Source organism: Nanorana parkeri, unplaced genomic scaffold (assembly GCF_000935625.1).
Source record: "Nanorana parkeri isolate BGI_ZX_2015 unplaced genomic scaffold, ASM93562v1 scaffold4, whole genome shotgun sequence".
Lineage (NCBI taxonomy): Eukaryota > Metazoa > Chordata > Amphibia > Anura > Dicroglossidae > Nanorana > Nanorana parkeri.
Window position 1 is genome coordinate 3146828 of NW_017306272.1, and position 16176 is coordinate 3163003.

Below are 16176 nucleotides of genomic sequence, written 5' to 3' on the forward strand. Positions count from 1 at the left end.
TAAACTCTTCAAAAATGCAGGAAACACTTCAAAATCACCTGAAACGGCTCACGCTCAAGTGTTAATGGGGCCCGCGATGCCCATATTACAGACATCTCAACTCTACTGCATGTTCCGGGAGTCTCTCGCTAGTAGATAGCGGCTCCCGGACACCAGGGAGAGAAACATTTTCTCCCGGAAAGGTTTACTCTGCTGGATCCAGCAGAGTAAACCTTTCTGTGCTGGCTGTTTTTTTTTCTGACATCGGGGCCGCCGGCTGCCGTCAGTAAGAAAAAAAAAAAAAAAAAAAACGGCATAGGAAATAATAGCTAGATTGCTATTGGCTATTTTAATTTGCAATAGCCAAAAGCAGACTAGCTCTTGCACCCGCCCACTGCTGCTGTGAATCAGCAGCGGTGGACTTGTAGTTCTCCATCAGGTCCACCTCTGCTGACTGACAGCAGCAGAGGTTGGGTGCAATAGCCAGCTTGCTATTGGCTATTGCAAATTGAAATAGCCAATAGCAATCTAGCTATTATTTCCTATGCCGTTTTTTTATTTTGTCCTGATGGCAGCAGCTGTCAGAAGTAGAACACTAAAAAAAAAAACAGCATATAGAAAAGGAAGCATTAGTTTCTTTGCTATCTGCCACCCTTTCAGGGGGGTGCTCTCTTCCTTGTTGTTGCACCCCCCATCCGTCCCTCCCTGAAATGAGAAGGGCACCCCCCTGAAATGAGAAGGGCATCTCCCTGAAGTGACTTATTTCAGGTTTGGATCCCTGATATTATGTGTAGGACAGTTGAAGCAGTCATATGAGAAGTGTATATACATGTGTAGATGAGGCCTTTGTATGAATCCTGTCCCCCATTCATGGTGTTTGGTAACCAAGAGGCCATCTGTCACCTTCCAGATCTCAGCAGCCTACACTCTGGCCAATTACTTTTACTGAAAGAAAAGGTCTCTGTCATAACTGATTATCTCCCAGTGATTAGACACCTTTAGGTTATTTATTTGTTCTTTGTGCTCCCTTTGCTCCGGCCATTTGCTGAGTTGGCTACTTTTATCTTTCCTATTTTCTGTCACTCAGCTGAGACCTTGAGTCTTCCAGTCCTCCATTTCCTTATCACTTCTGGGGCAATACAATTTACATTTCATTAGCAAAACGGTGATAACACCAACTATCATCTGATAACATTGTTGGGTCCCTGAAACTGGCTGTTTGATCTTTGTGAATAGGCAGATGTTAGAGAAATAGAGCTGTAATATATTTACTAAGGGCTAGTTCACACTAGAACTGCGCACATCTAAGCAGCTGCAATGCCGGGCGTTTTTACCGCAATTGATGCGTGTTTTCCGCTTTTGTGGTGGTTTTTTTGGGGGGGGGGGGGGAGGGTAGTTCTTTTCTGCTTAAAATGGGATTTCAGGTGCGCTTGCATGCATTTCTGATGCGTTCCGTTGCAGCTAAAATAGGGCAAACAGTATTTTTTCTGAGTGCATGAGACCGGACTGCACTGGTGTGACTAGAGCATAGGAAAGCATTGTGATGTATTTTAGCTGCAGCAGCCAAACTGAGCGGACTGCATCACAACTGCATCTGGTGCGAACTAGCCATTAATGCTAGGAGGTCTCACCAAAGGCAACTGCGAAGTCTCGCCAGGGGCAGATGCGGGCACCATTCCTCCAGTGGGGCGCACAGGGCTGGATCTCACTGGGACCCCACAGCCTCAGGACCTTGTGCAGCCATACCAGTGGCAGGGCCGCCCTCCCACTATACACACCCCCCCCCCCCCCCCCCCACCTCTGGGCTCTTCTCCGCTGCATCACTGCCAAACTAGGAGACGCGGCTGTGTAAAGCAGCACCGAAGTTCCTGGTGGACCCGGGAGGCAGGCGACACTACCATCACTGCTTTAACACAGCCACGTCTATTTTCATGCAAGCTGGGAAGGGCCCCCTCATGGCTGCGGGGCTGTTGGGCAGTGCCTGAATGCCGCATGGTCAGTCCGCCCCTGCTTCCAGCATGCCTTTGGCACATGGGAGGAAACCCCCACAAGCACAGGGAGGAAATGCAAACTCCATGCAGATAGTGCCCTGGCCAGCATTTGAATCCGGCACCCCCCAGTGCTGCAAAGCAGAAGTGCTATCCATTACACCACTGTGCTGCCCAGTTTATAAGACTTCTGCCCAGCCATACTCTGGGTGAATATCATTCCCACAGCATTCACACCACTAGATGGAGCTGAGGAGCATAGGAAATACAATTCGCCCAGCGTATGGCTGGGGGAAAGTTTTACCTGCGGGGCTGAAGGAGAAGAATCGTAAAGTGTATGACTAGCTTTATTCTTTAATAATCATTACTGAAATGAATTTTAGAGGCGGGGTCAGGAGACTCGGGTACACCCCATTCCTTATGATTTGATGTCAAAGCTAGTCCACTTGTAGTCCAATGATTACTAATAATAAGGCCCATACTTGTGCTTGAGGAACCGTCTGCAGTAACCGGTGCACTGCATCCCCCATCCACTGATTGCTGATGCAATGCTCTGCAGGCGTCTATGCAGATTGTTTCTTTCATCAAAGTGTATATTTCAGATTTTTTATCAAAAGGTGGACAAACCTGACCATGTTAATGTACCATACGCTGCAGATATAATCATATGACCCTGTGGCCTGGAAGCTATGTACGGCCCCTTTCACACGGGCGCCGGACTACTCTGATGGATCCGTACCCAGATGCCCCGCTGATCGGAGCCGTACACAACGCATGTCACTTCTGCAATGGAGGAAGAAACTGAACCGAGCAGACCCATGTTATGTCTCTGGGCAGTCTGATGGAAGCAAAATTGACATCCTTTTACCTCTGACCCGTCACGATCAGGTCTACAAAAATGGCGCTCTTCTCAGACCTAGATGGACGCACGTCTGTTTACATCCGCCGCCCATAGACTAACATTGTGCTGAAAAACAGACGGGGGGATCAGATCAGAACGCAGTGTACAAGGTGTGGAAAGGGTTTCTCTATAGTTAAAAAGGGGTCAAGAAGGCTGAACCAGAGTACAAGTGTTGTGAATCGTTTCTCCCTCAGCCAGAGGACAGAAGTAGTTTTGCTCCAGTTGTAGTGTTGCTGTATGGAATTTACTAAGACTGGAGCAGTTGCCCATGGCAACCCATCACGACGACCAATCAGCTTCTCTCTTTCATTTTCACAGCTTAACTGAACAAACTGAAGAGTGAATCTGATAGGTTGCTATGGGTAACTGCTCTAGATTCTGTCTGTTCCAGTTTTGATAAGTTCCCTTTGCTTAGGCAAAATGACTAACTGCAGCGATAGTCCATGGCAACCGGTCATCGTCCTAGTTTTGATTTTCAAAACATAAGCAGAAGAAAGAAGCTGATTGGTTGCTGTGCACATTAGATTTTGTCTGCTTGTTTCAATGTTGCTGCATGGAAGACATTGAAGCAAAGTTACTAAGACTGGATCAGTTGTCCATAGCAACCAATCAGCGTCTAGCTTTCATTTTCAAAGCTTTAGTGTACAAAGAGAGCAGCTGATTGGTTGCTGTGCACATTAGTCTGTCTTCTCCAGTTTCATTGTTGCTGTATGGCAGTCATTGAAGCAAAGTTACTAATACTGCAGCTGCTGTCCATGGCAACCAATCAGCGTCTAGCTTTCATTTTCATAACGTAACTGTACAATGTGAAGAGAGCGGCTGATTGGTTGCTGTGCAGATTCAGCCGGCTCCAGTTCTGGCGATGTTGGGGACAGTGCAGCCCTGTAGAGGAGACATCTCCCTCCTCTCAGGAGGTCATCATCATTTGGCTCTTTGTTTCCCTCGCACTGTGTCCTCTCTCTCTCGCCTCACATGTGCTCCATGTTTCCTCCTCCCACCAGCAGCTCGGAGCTGCCTCACCAGGATCCTCTTTCTAAGCGAACAATCTCAGGGGAGTCAGTGTGGGAAGAACGGATTTCCGCACTGAACTTCTCTTCTTTCTGAGTCCCGAACAAAAGGAGCAGCAGCAGCGTCAGCCTGGGCTTTGTGTGGACGGCTCCCCCCGACATATGGCCGCTGGATCCCCGGCTGAACTTTTGTAGGGAAGGACTTGGAGGGCTTTCTGGAGGCAGCCATGGATGTGAGAGTGGCTGGAGAGGGACTGCACCATGTACTGTAACATCTGCTCACTGCCTAGTGCTGACTGTGCTGTGCAGCCACAAGACAGGGGACCCTGGGAACCAGCAGCCCTGTCTGATCCTCTACACATGTGACAGCTTGCCTGCCCTTCACTGGAGAGCTGCATTGCACACAGACTGCTGGTGATGTGCTCTGCGATCAGTAGAGGTGCACCCATTTCCCATCGCTGCTACATGTGACCGAGCCATGTAGAAGCCAACGAGATGTACTGGGTGATCAGTCGTAGAAGTGGACTGCTAAGGCTGCATGCACATAGGGGATGCACAGAGCTGGGATCATCTGCCCACTGCTCCAGGTGAGATGGAGAAGGCTGCAACTCTACTGCTGCTGTTGCTGCTTTGCAGTCTCTGCTACAGCGCGGAGGAGAAGTGCCCGCAGCCATGTGACTGTCAGCATCTCCAGCATGTCCTTTGCTCCAACAGAGGGCTCGTCTCCGTCCCCAAATCCAGCCACATTCTGAATCCTTTTGGGACCAAAACCTACAGCCTTGGGGGAAACTTCATCTCCAATATCAGCGCCGCGGACTTTTCCAACTACTACAATTTGCAACGGCTCGATCTGCAGTACAATCGCATCCACTTCATTCACCCCAAGGCGTTCGACAAGCTCGCCCACCTGGAGGAGCTCTACCTGGGCAACAATCAGCTTCAGACGCTTACCTCTGGTGCGCTGTCCGCTCTTAAGAAGCTGAAAGTGCTGAATGTGAACAGCAACCGGCTACAAAATGTCAGTCGCGCCAGTTTCTCCAGCCTGGGGTCACTGATCAAACTAAGACTGGACGGCAATCATATCCAGGTACTGCATGGCTCCCCCTTTCAGGGTCTCTCTAATCTGCTTTATCTGCATCTGGAAAACAACAGAATTGCAAATATCAGTAAAAACGCCTTTGCGGGGCTTGTAAAATTGCGTTTACTGAGCTTGTCGGGGAACCCCTTAAACTCCTTACGCCATCCGACGTTTTTACCGCTGCGTTCCCTTAGCACGCTCAGCATGGCTGGGAATGATCTGCAGCAACTGGGACCAGGTGTTTTTAACGGGCTGCAGAGGCTTTCCAAGCTGGTTCTTAGCTCAAGCAGGATTTCTCTTCTACACAGCAAGACTTTTCAGGGATTGGGGTCTTTGCAAGAGCTGCACCTTGATGGAAACGTAGTGAGCCATCTGCCGGAAAGCCTCCTAGCGTCACTGCATAGCTTGGAGGTATTAAATATGAGCCATAATTCTCTCTCCAGTTTGCAGCCCGGAACGTTCAATGGGTTAAGTCGGCTGAGGGTTCTGGACCTGCAGTATAATATGCTCAGTTTCCTACCTGGGGACATCCTTGCTGAAAATCCGGCTCTTTACAAGCTGCAACTAGACGGCAATGGATGGAACTGCAACTGTCATCTCTTGGGGCTTAAACACTGGATTTTGGGAACCCTGCACACACGGATACGGATGCTGACGGTGTTTGTAAAGTGCAGAGAGCCCCAGGAAGTCGCAGGAAAGTATTTGGACTATCTTGAAGATGCTTATTTACAGGCAACTGGAGACTGTGTTTATACCACAACCCCTAAAGGCATGTCCAGCACGTTACCAGATGAACATCTGCTTTTGGATCATACACCCGAAGGACAGAAAAGTGAAGGAAATTCTGATCATCTGGATTCAAAAGCAAGTTCAGTACTGCCTGTCTCTACACAGTCACCAAAAGCACTCACTTTGCCTCAAACATTGGCAACTGTAGAACCAGTTCCAACGACAAAAGTGCCAGCAGGCACCAAAAGGGGCAACGCAGATAAGCGTAAAAAAATAGCACAAAAAGGCAAAAGCAGAGACACGAAGACTTCTGGAGGAACTCGAAAACCACCAGAATCGAAGTTTAAGTTGCTGAACCCTAGCCAGCAGTACCCAGAGACTGAAAAGCAACACCCTGCTACATTCCAGCCAGCAAGTGAGACATTTAAACAGCTGCCTTTCAAGCAATCTGAGGCTCCAATCTCAGCATCCAACAATTTACATCATAGTCTCCCAGATGTTGAATTGTTACATCAGCAGCCCCCTGACTCTCTAAATCATCCTTCGAGTTCTGAGCGCTCTGATGTAACTGGCACGTTGCGGACAACATCTGAGATGCCAAATACCGGCGATTCACACCTGAAATCAAAAAAATTGCCGAAGGATATCCCAGATGTAGAAACCTTCCACCAGAGTCATCCTGACACATTGCAGCCATCTTTCCACTCCACCCACCCTGGGCAAAGTGAAACCTTGCATCAAGTTGCACCTTTTCCCTCCATCCTGTCTGATCCATGTGAATTTAACAAGTTGTATTTACTTAACTTATCTGTGGAGTACGTAGGAAGCACTACAGCCCGGGTGCGATGGCAGACGGTACCACATACCCATGGGCCTGTATTGTTCAGGCTCCTCTATGAGCGATTTGGCCAAGGTGGACGTTTCCAACGCTTTGTCTACCCAAGAGGTCACGCAGAATCTTTATCATTACAGGAGCTGACGGGAGATACTCCGTATTTAGTGTGTGTGGAGAGCCTTATTGGTGGCAGAGCTTGTCCTGTGGCTCCTAGGGAGCATTGTGCGGGGCTTGTGACGTTACCTGCAGAAGAGGAGCATCCTTTGCTAAACTACCAGTTGCTAGCCTTAGTACTGCTTGGCCTCAACGCATTGCTGCTACTGCTGGGGTTGGTTGCTTGGGGTTCTAGAGTGGCACGCAAGAAATGGTGCCGGAAGAGGGCGCCAGTTCATGTCCGCCAGATGTATTCCACACGCCGCCCCTACCGGTCTGTGGGAACTGGCGTGTCCACTGATTTTTCCGGTTTCCAGTCACACCGGCCCCGGACTGCAGTGTGTGCTCTGGGAGAAACCGACCTCATAGAGTTCCCTGGCTGTGAGCGCTTCAGAGAGGGAACAAATTTACACAGAGATAACCTACTCCAGAGGTTCACAGACTAATCATTTCATATATCAGCCAGGAATGTCCTGCTGAGTAGCAGCCAAACAATGTAGGGTCACTGCTGTGCGTATTATTGAGTGTGTGTTCACAGAGCCTCTTCTAAGAAGTCCTTATGTATTTGGTCACATTAGGCAAGAAAATCTGACATGCCTAATAGGGATGCACCGATACCGGTTTTTCGGTATCGAGAACCGATATTTTCTTTGCAGTACTCGCCGATACTGGAAGTCCTATTAAGGAAGCCAGGCGGCGTGTAATGACTCGGCGCCTGGCTTCCTGATTAGCAGAGAAGCCGCCTCCATGCTTCCTCATCACTGGGTGATGAGAAAGCATGGAGCTGGCTTTCTGGCCAATCAGGAAGCCAGGCGCTGTGTAATGGCCCAGCGCCTGGCTTCCTGATTGGCCGGGAAGCCGGCTCCATGCTCCCTTGTCACAAGTGATGAGGGAGCATAGACCCGGCTTCCCGGCCAATCAGGAAGCCGGGCAGCGTGTAATGACTCGCTGCCTGGCTTCCTGATGCCGGAAGTATCAGCCTAGGCATCGGAGCATTTGGGCGAGTACTGGCCCAACTACTTGGTACCGATACTAGTATTGGTGCATCCCTAATGCCTGTCTTTGAGCCATCCAAGTTATATATTGCCAAACCGAGCTCTGTTGGGTTTTTTCTAGTGTAAAGAGTCTGTTCAGCCAAAACTGACATTTTATAGCTCAGTAGATGCTGTATTGTTAGTCCATCTTGCAATTTGTTATAACTCTTGGGGATTCTATTGAGGAGATATCTGTGCTTGTGTTCCTAGTTCTGCACTCCTACTGTGTCATTGAGAGGGGTCCCCCTCTCCCTGTTGGGTTTTTTGGTTTATGTTATGTTATGTAGAATGCATCAGGAGGTACTAGAGCCAGCAAAGGTGGGCGGGAACACCAAAAACTCCACAGAACAGGGAACTGGTCGTACTGCTCGAATTTGGCCTGGTAAAGCAGGCTTATTCACAACAAAAGGGTGAAGAGTTTGGAGAAGGCAGGAGAAGTGAACGATCTAGGACAGCATAGCTGAAGTGGAAACATTCTCCAATCCAGCTCACTTTCCAGTTCAGCTATGTTGTCCTAGATCAGTGAACAGCTGTTTTGGAACTACAAGTCCCATGAGGCATTGCAAGGCTCTGACAGCTACAGACATAACTCCCAGAGGCAGATGCATGTTGGGATATGTAGTTTTGGCAAAGCTGGAGTGCCAAGGTTCGCCACCATTGTCCTAGATCGTTCACTTCTCCGGCCTTCTCCAAACTCTTCTCCCTTTTGTGAATAACCCTGTTGGTGTCTCAGCTGAGATTCAAGTTGTGTGTGGACCTGCTGTTGTAGAAGGGCTGAAAATTGTCAGCCGAACAGTGACTGAAGTCAATCATCTATAGTCACTCTTCTGGTATTCTAACAGTTGTGGATGCTGTCTGTCTGAATAGAATAGCCTGGCAAGGGAGATTCCCTCCATACAAGCTGTCTAGTGTGGATGGGGGAATCGAGTGCTTTTTGTTGGGTCTGAACAAAGAAAAAACGCCAAGTGTATGGCCAACTTTGCTGTTGCAGTATATAAAACAGCATAGCCTGACTTGGGGCGGACTGGCCCTTTAATAGGCTGCTGCATCTACACTGTACGAGGGGAATTTATCAAATCTGCAGCAGTTGCCTATGACAACCAATCAGCTTTTCTGTTCAGTTTGTTCAGTTAAGATTTGAAAATGAAAGAGAGAAGCTGATTGGTTGCCATGCACAGCTGCTCCAGATTTTTGTCTGCTCCAGTTTTGATAAATTCCCCCTTATATGTTGCAGAATATAAGACACCTTGGGCAGACTTGGGATGGACTGGCCCTTTAATAGGCTGCTGCATCTAAACTGTGTGTGTTGCAGTTCACACAAACCAACCAGCTGTGTAGAATGTTGAAAATCAATATCAGTTTTATTAAGAGTTGCAACACATTTTAGTGCCATCTCATGGACAGGGATGCTGGAATAATTCCCAATACCGTTGTGATGTCACCTCACTTGGTGTGATGACACGTTCGTGAATGTATAGAGGAAGGCTGTGCACATTGGCTATGCCTGGGGGGGATTGTATTGGAAGTCTGCAGCAATGGAAGGCCTCTGAGCCCCATTCCTAGTGGCTGCCGTTACAGTTTTGTGTGACAGATACATTTGCTCCCATTTATGGACAAAATGATGTCAAGATTCTACAACCCGATGTATGACTGGCGATGGTCAACAATACTAAATGACATGTGCAAGATTAGTCTTAGCTGTATGATTTGATTTAATGCCAGTGATATGAAAGAACAACTCTGGCTAACATTTTTATTAACCCTTGCAGTAGGGCCCCCCCCCCCCCCCCCCCCCCCCACACACTGCAAGGTTTAAGTGCTCGTTGTCGCCTAGGGTCCAAAATAACAAAGTTTTACTCACCTGATCCTCTGAGCTGGCCGGCTGTGACAGCACTCCCTCCAGCCTGTCTCCTCTACTGAAGTGATGGAATGTCACTCGGCGTCCTACACAGTGTATAGTGCTGGTGACACATTTCTACTATCAGTTTGTTATCAGCGCCACCCGCAGCCAACCCTTACAGCGTGATGGTAGTCCCATTGCAAGGGTTAATACAAAGTTTACCCAGAGTTCTGCTTTACGTCTTACCTCCACCATAAAGATCTAACCACTGGGGTCAGCAAGAGATATAGGAAGCCATTTGGTGAATCATCCCTAGTGGCTGAACTGCCAGTTCTCAAACCGACTTGGATTGTAATTGTTAATGACATTTATTTGAATTGCAAGCTTTCAGGACCAAACATTTCTGCTATAGAATGGGAGGGGCTTGTATCCCAAAAACAAAGCAGACATTCCAGTCCACAGCAACTAAGGGCTATATAGTACCCCCGCCCCCTCTCCCCTATTCTTCATTGTTGGGGCAAAAATAAAAGGAATTGGACTCCATCCGTTAGCTGCTTTGCCTAGGTGATGATGGTATCATTCAGCTTTCTGGAGGGATCGCTGAGTGACACCATTTTTGCCTTGGCAAAGTGAGCGGAAGCCGAGGTTAGCCTGGGCTGGGGTTAGTATTGTTTCCTTTTTTGGGGGGGGGCCCAAAAAAGGAAACAATACTAGCAATTAAGGACAGGAGTGTTTCGGGGTGCAAACAACTAAATAGCCCCTGGTTGCTGCGGACTGTTAAGTCAGCTTTAAGAAAATGATTTGATGTTCCATGTTGATGTCCATGATGTCCCCATGTACATTTTTTTTATACTGCTTTCCACTACAAAGTCAGTTCTCTCGTTGTACTTGTTGGCACTGTCACTATCCAATGTCAGCTCTTCTCAAAAGTGATATTTCAGGTCTGGGTGGAAGCAAATGGTGCTGTAGCATCACCTGCTGGTGAACTCTGGTACTGCTACACAGTCAGTATTATACAGGGCTCAGTATGGTCAGAGCCTCACTGCTGCCGCTGAGGGGTTATGGAAGACCACTGTAAAATTAGAAGTAGTTGGGGATCATTTCAATTTTGAATTTGCTTTTAAACACTATTTCTAACCATAAGGGCTCATTCACACCATGTGCAGTCACCTGCGTTGTTCTGCACCTCTTGCACACAGGTTACTGCAAGGACAACACTAGTTTTCTATGTTCCTCGTTCACACCTCAGTGCTGTGGAGATGTGCCTTACAGTGAGTTGTACTAAGGACTCAGTCACACCAATTGCGTTGACTGGTGTTTCTCTGCGCTGGATCAATGCCTGTCACTGCACAGAGCACAATTGTTTTGTTTTTGTGTGCCCTGTGACATGTTGCATTTTTCCACAGCACACTGGATGGTTCCAGGGGCCACTGCTGTGCGGAGACCTCTGAATGGAGTGTACACTACCAATTAAGTTAAAAAAAGTAAGCAAGGCCTTGTGTCATTACACAGGGCACCTCTACACCCAGGGAACACCTGCTGCATGCTAAAACGGAGCATTTTAGCGTGCGGTTCGAGTGAATCTAGCCTAAAATTCAGCATATGCATTTTAACAAAACACACGCAAACGCATGAAAAAGCAATGCAGGGCAACTAAAGGAAAAATTGTAATTAAAAATGTTATTTTGACCCTTCCAGGAAATAGGACTGAAAAATGCTTGAAGGGGGGTGACTTTAAAGGACATGCTAGTTTGCATAAAAACAGAACACTAGGGATGCACCTGTACCAATATCGGTATGGGTTAAGATACAGAGTATTGGGGTGAGTACTCGTACTTGCCCAAATGCTCCCGATGCCTATCCCGATACCGGAAATTTCTGGTATCAGGAAGCCGGGGCGGCGAGTCATTACACTCTGCCCGGCTTCCTGATTGCCTGGGAAGCCGGCTCCATGCTCCTTCGTCACATGGGAGCATGAAGCTGGCTTCCCAGCCAATCAGAAACTAGGGCAGTGGGTAATGACTCTGGCTTCCTGATTGGCCGGAAGCCTCTGGTGACGAGGGAGCATGGAGCCAGCTTCCTGGCCAATCAGGAAGCCGATATGGCAATCATTACCTGCTTCCTGATTGACCAGAAAGCCGGCTCCATGCTTCCTCGTTGGATTCCTGGCTAATCGGGAAGCCGGATGGCGAGTCATTACCTGCCGCCCAGCATTCTGGCTAATCAGGAAGCTGGGCGGCGAGTCAGTATCTGCACTCGTACTTGAGACCCAAAAACAGGTGTCGTTGCATTCCTACACAACACACATGAAAATGCACGCTAACACACATAACCATGCATGCATTGTCAATGTGTTGTGGTGATTTTTAATGTGCGGCAGCAATGCAATATCACAGGTGCGTTGCAGTGCGTTTTTACATGCCTTCAAGTAGGACAGCTCATTCATTTGAATGTGTGCCTTCCGCATTTAAATCACACCAGAGAAGTGCTATAAGTGCTACAACCTCCTATCCCTTACAGCCAAGGTGCCATCTTAGCCTCCATTTGGATTGCAGTTGCCATGGTGCTGCAGATTTGATCAGCTATGACACCGACCATTGGAGAGCTTGAAAGTTCTGTTGAGAACTGAAACAAGCACACTGGCAACCTTGACAATTGGCATTCCTTGAAAGTAACTGTTTTGGGAGACATTAAATCGGTGAATAAAGTTCCCCTTTGTGCCCCAGTGCATGATAATAAGTTACCATGCATTGTGGTGTGATGCAAGGCACATGCAATGGCTGTGTGCGTTGGGTTGTCATTAAGAAATAATAGCACTGCAGCACAGCAAATAGTATCACGCACGATCTCGTGCAATGGGGGAACACATGCAGGAGAGCACACGTTCCTGCATCGCATAGATGAGAACGGGGGCCAATAGTGTGAAAGGGCCCGTAATGCATCTAGACATTGGTGCCTTGCGTTCTTTAAACCAAAGGCATGCACAGAACACAAGCGTTTTATATATGGAAGGCGATTTCTCATTGTTTATGGAACTTCAGTTGTTGAGGGCAGTTATATTTAACTCGACACCAGGTACTAGTTTAGGAATTTTCAGAGTTCAGGTCACAGTCAGTCGGGCAGCCGTGGTCGGCGGCACATATTGTACCCACATTCTTGTAGCACAGCTTTTGTTAATGTCGGGGGGAATGCCTCATTGGTGACAGTTGCAAGGCATGCCTGAAAAGCGGCAAGCTTAGCGTGACATTACCTCCATGTGCTTCTTTATGGGTCTCGGGAAGGGAAGGAATGCAATGTTATTAATACAGAAGAACCAGCTGAGCCAGAAGCTAAATCTCTGTGTTATAGAAACATCTCCAAGGGTTCCGACTAATACAGTGCGTCTGAGGGCTCGAGATCATCCTTGTGTGACCCATTCCAAAGCTCAAACGGACATTTCTGTTGACTGACCTCACTGGGGCTCCCTTATTGGCCTTGTGGCAGCAAGTGAAATAGGCCATCAGCCCCCTTTTTAAAATGAAGCGATTACAAATAAAAACTTTATTTTGTAATTTGCAACTTTGTTAATGAAAAGAGGAGTGTAGACCTGTCATTGAAAGGATATTTTCCTGTTCAGTTACTATGGAAGACATGTGGTACGTTGGCAACTTTGCACGTTGGTTACTTTGTGTATTGTAACTCAAAGAACTCAAAGATTTTTTTATTTTTTTTTATTAACCCTTGCAGAGTGGCTACCCCCTGCACTGCAAGGGTTAAGTGCTCGTTTGTGTCTAGGAAGCTAAAATGACAAAGTTATACTCACCTGAAGCTCCGAGTCAGCCAGCTGTCACATGGCACCCTCCAGCCTGTCTCCTCCTCCAATGCAGCATTGGTATCTTCCTCAGCATCCTCACGTCTATACACTGTGTACAGATGTGATGATTTACAGGACTTAGACCTCTGTAGAGGAACGGGAGAGACGTTACAAGGACCAGTCTAAGAAGAAGCCGGCTCTGAGCTTCGGGTGAGTAACTTTTTTTTAACCCAGACACAAACAAGCACATACCCTTGCAGTATGGGTGGCAATAGCCCCACTGCAAGGGTTAATAAAAAAAAAAAAATCCTTCAGTTCTTCTTTCATTTCTTCAATGGGAAAAGCATCATCTATTGATGAAAAGGTCTGGACACCCTTGTGGTCTATTTGGTCTTTGGGACCACAGATATCATCCTGTTAATAGATGAGTGTCTGTGGGGACCCCTGTACAGGAGACTCTGCCTTATGGTAACCGTGTGGTAGTTCAATCCATTTGTACATATCTACACAGGTAGAACTATTCAGATTGTCTTTACAATCTCAGACTAAAGTTCAGGTTGTCCAATCTTCACCTGAGTCGGTCATATGTGTAAGCCCTGAAGCGGTTAAACTCCAACTCCAGCCAAAACATTTTTTTACGCTTAGACAGTTAGTTTAGTTTGGTCTTTGTGCTTTGTCTGACCTCATTGGGGAAATTTCACCTCACTCTCTGGTCTTTGTGTTGACTCTGGCCTCAGTGGGGACATTTTACCTAATTTCCTGGTCTTAATGTTGACCCTGGCCTCAGTGGGGAAATGTCACCACATTCCCTGGTTTTAGTGCTGTCCCTGACCCCGCTGAGGAAATTCGACCTAATTTCTTGGTCTTTGTGCTGCCCTTGGCCTCAGTGGGGAGATTTCACCTTACTTCCTGGTTTTAGTGCTGTATCAGACTTCCCTGGGGAAATTTCACCTCACTTGCTGGTCTTGGTGTTGTCCCTGACCTCATTGGAGAAATGTCACCCCATTTCTCTGCTGCAATGCTCTGCTGATAAGGCAATCCCAGTGTGCATTGCTTTGACACCTGACATGTCTATGTTATTATTAATCATCATACATAGAGGGATGCATCGGTAGAATTAGATTTTTAAGTGTAAAGGTCCTCTTTAATGCTGTCACTGCCCTCACTGGGAACATTTCACCTAACTTTCTGATCTTACTGTTGTCTCTGACCTCACTGAGGAAATGTCACCTCATTTGCTGGCCTTGGTGTTCCCCCTGACCTCACTGGGGAAATCTCACCCCACTTCCAGGTCTTATTGCTGTCCCTGACCTCATTAGGGAAATTTCACCTCAATTCTTATTCTTGGTCTTAGTGCTATCCCTGACATCAGTGGAAAAATTTCACCTCAATTCCTGGTCTTAGTTCTGTCCCTGACCTCACTAGGGAAATGTCACCTTGCTTCCTGGCCCTGTGACAACAGGACAGTAAATAAGGAGAGGGCCTGTCACCAGGGCAGGAAGACAGAAACAGTAACGCTGGGTTCACACCTAGGCGTATTGCAAAAGCGCGTCTGTCGCGCGTTTTTTTTACCGCGATTCGCGGTAAAAAAGTTGCGCGATTCCAAAGGCTACTTGGCTGTATTCCAATGGAAAACGCACTACAAAACGGCCCAAAGTAGTGCCTGTACCCTGCGTTGTAGTGCGTTAGGGACGGGCGGAAATACGGCAAGGTGGGAACGAGTCCATTGACTCCAATGCAATTTATATTTTTGAGCGTTTTGTAGAGCGTTCTTCGAGCGCAGAACACGCTACAAAACGTTCAGGTGTGAACGAGGGCTAATAATAAGGATTTTATTCTTCCTCATTTTACTGAAAACAACCCATTTTGTTGCAGTCTTTGCCTCCCAGTGGAGAGATTTCCAATCACTTCCTGTCCGGTAAATAAAACCCTGAGAGGTATTATTCCTTCCACTTTCTGTCCAGAACTAAATGGGAATTAGTCCAGGTTTGGCAGACCAGCAGAAAACTAATTTTGAGCTTTGAAATAATGAGATGGCGTCATAGAAGGATCACACCCACCATTCCAACTCTGACTGAGACCGGCACACGGCACAGTTATAAGCTGAGTGTTTCTAAAGCAGCTGAAAACTACAACCTCTGTCTGGCTTTTGTTGTCCTCTGCCCTCACTTCCTGTAACAGGAGGACATAGGGACAGCAAGTGATAGGAAATCCCTGACTATAATAATACTTCCCTTTTTGGTAGCTTCATGAAGGAATTGCGGTGTGTGTCTGCCCCTGTGGGGTAGACTCCTTCTTACTTCCTGTCCCCTTCTAATTCCTTCCCCAGAATCCAAAAGTCTGGAATTATCTTTCAAAGTGTATCTATAACCAGATATATTCTTTCTAGTTTTAGTGTTGAAGGATTTGAACGACTGTCAGGTTTTTATTGCTGTGTCCTGACTAGGGAGATTCACTCTTCCATTTTTGTCCTGGTGACCATTGTCACCGGCACTGAAAGTGAGGGAAAACGTTGTATGGTCTTCAGGAGTAGAGGGAAAATCTTCCAATGATGATTCGGTCTGCTGACAGTTGTCTTAGGGGAATTTACCTCACTTTAGAGCAAGGGTAGGCGACCTCGGCACACCAGCTGTGGTGAAACTACAAATCCCAGCATGCCTCTGCCTCCAGGGGTCATGCCTGTGGCTGTCAGTCCTGCAATGCCTCATGGGACTTGTAGTTCCACAGCAGCCGGAGTGCCAAGGTTGCCTAGCCCTGCTGATATATACGGGGGATAAAAAGCACAGAGGGGATTGTACCCAGAGCGAGCTATGAGCCTTCTGCTTTCATTTTCTGGAAC

The 16176-nt window shown here is 47.4% G+C and overlaps 1 protein-coding gene across 1 annotated transcript; it reads left to right on the forward strand.

The window, feature by feature from the left end:
• The first annotated feature begins 4467 nt into the window (after window positions 1–4467).
• TRIL (TLR4 interactor with leucine rich repeats) lies at window positions 4468–7116 on the forward strand. Its single transcript, XM_018576141.1, has 2 exons — window positions 4468–6050; window positions 6099–7116. The coding sequence occupies exons 1-2, from the start codon at window positions 4468–4470 to the stop codon at window positions 7114–7116; spliced, it is 2601 nt and encodes an 866-aa protein (XP_018431643.1).
• Window positions 7117–16176: the final 9060 nt, after the last annotated feature.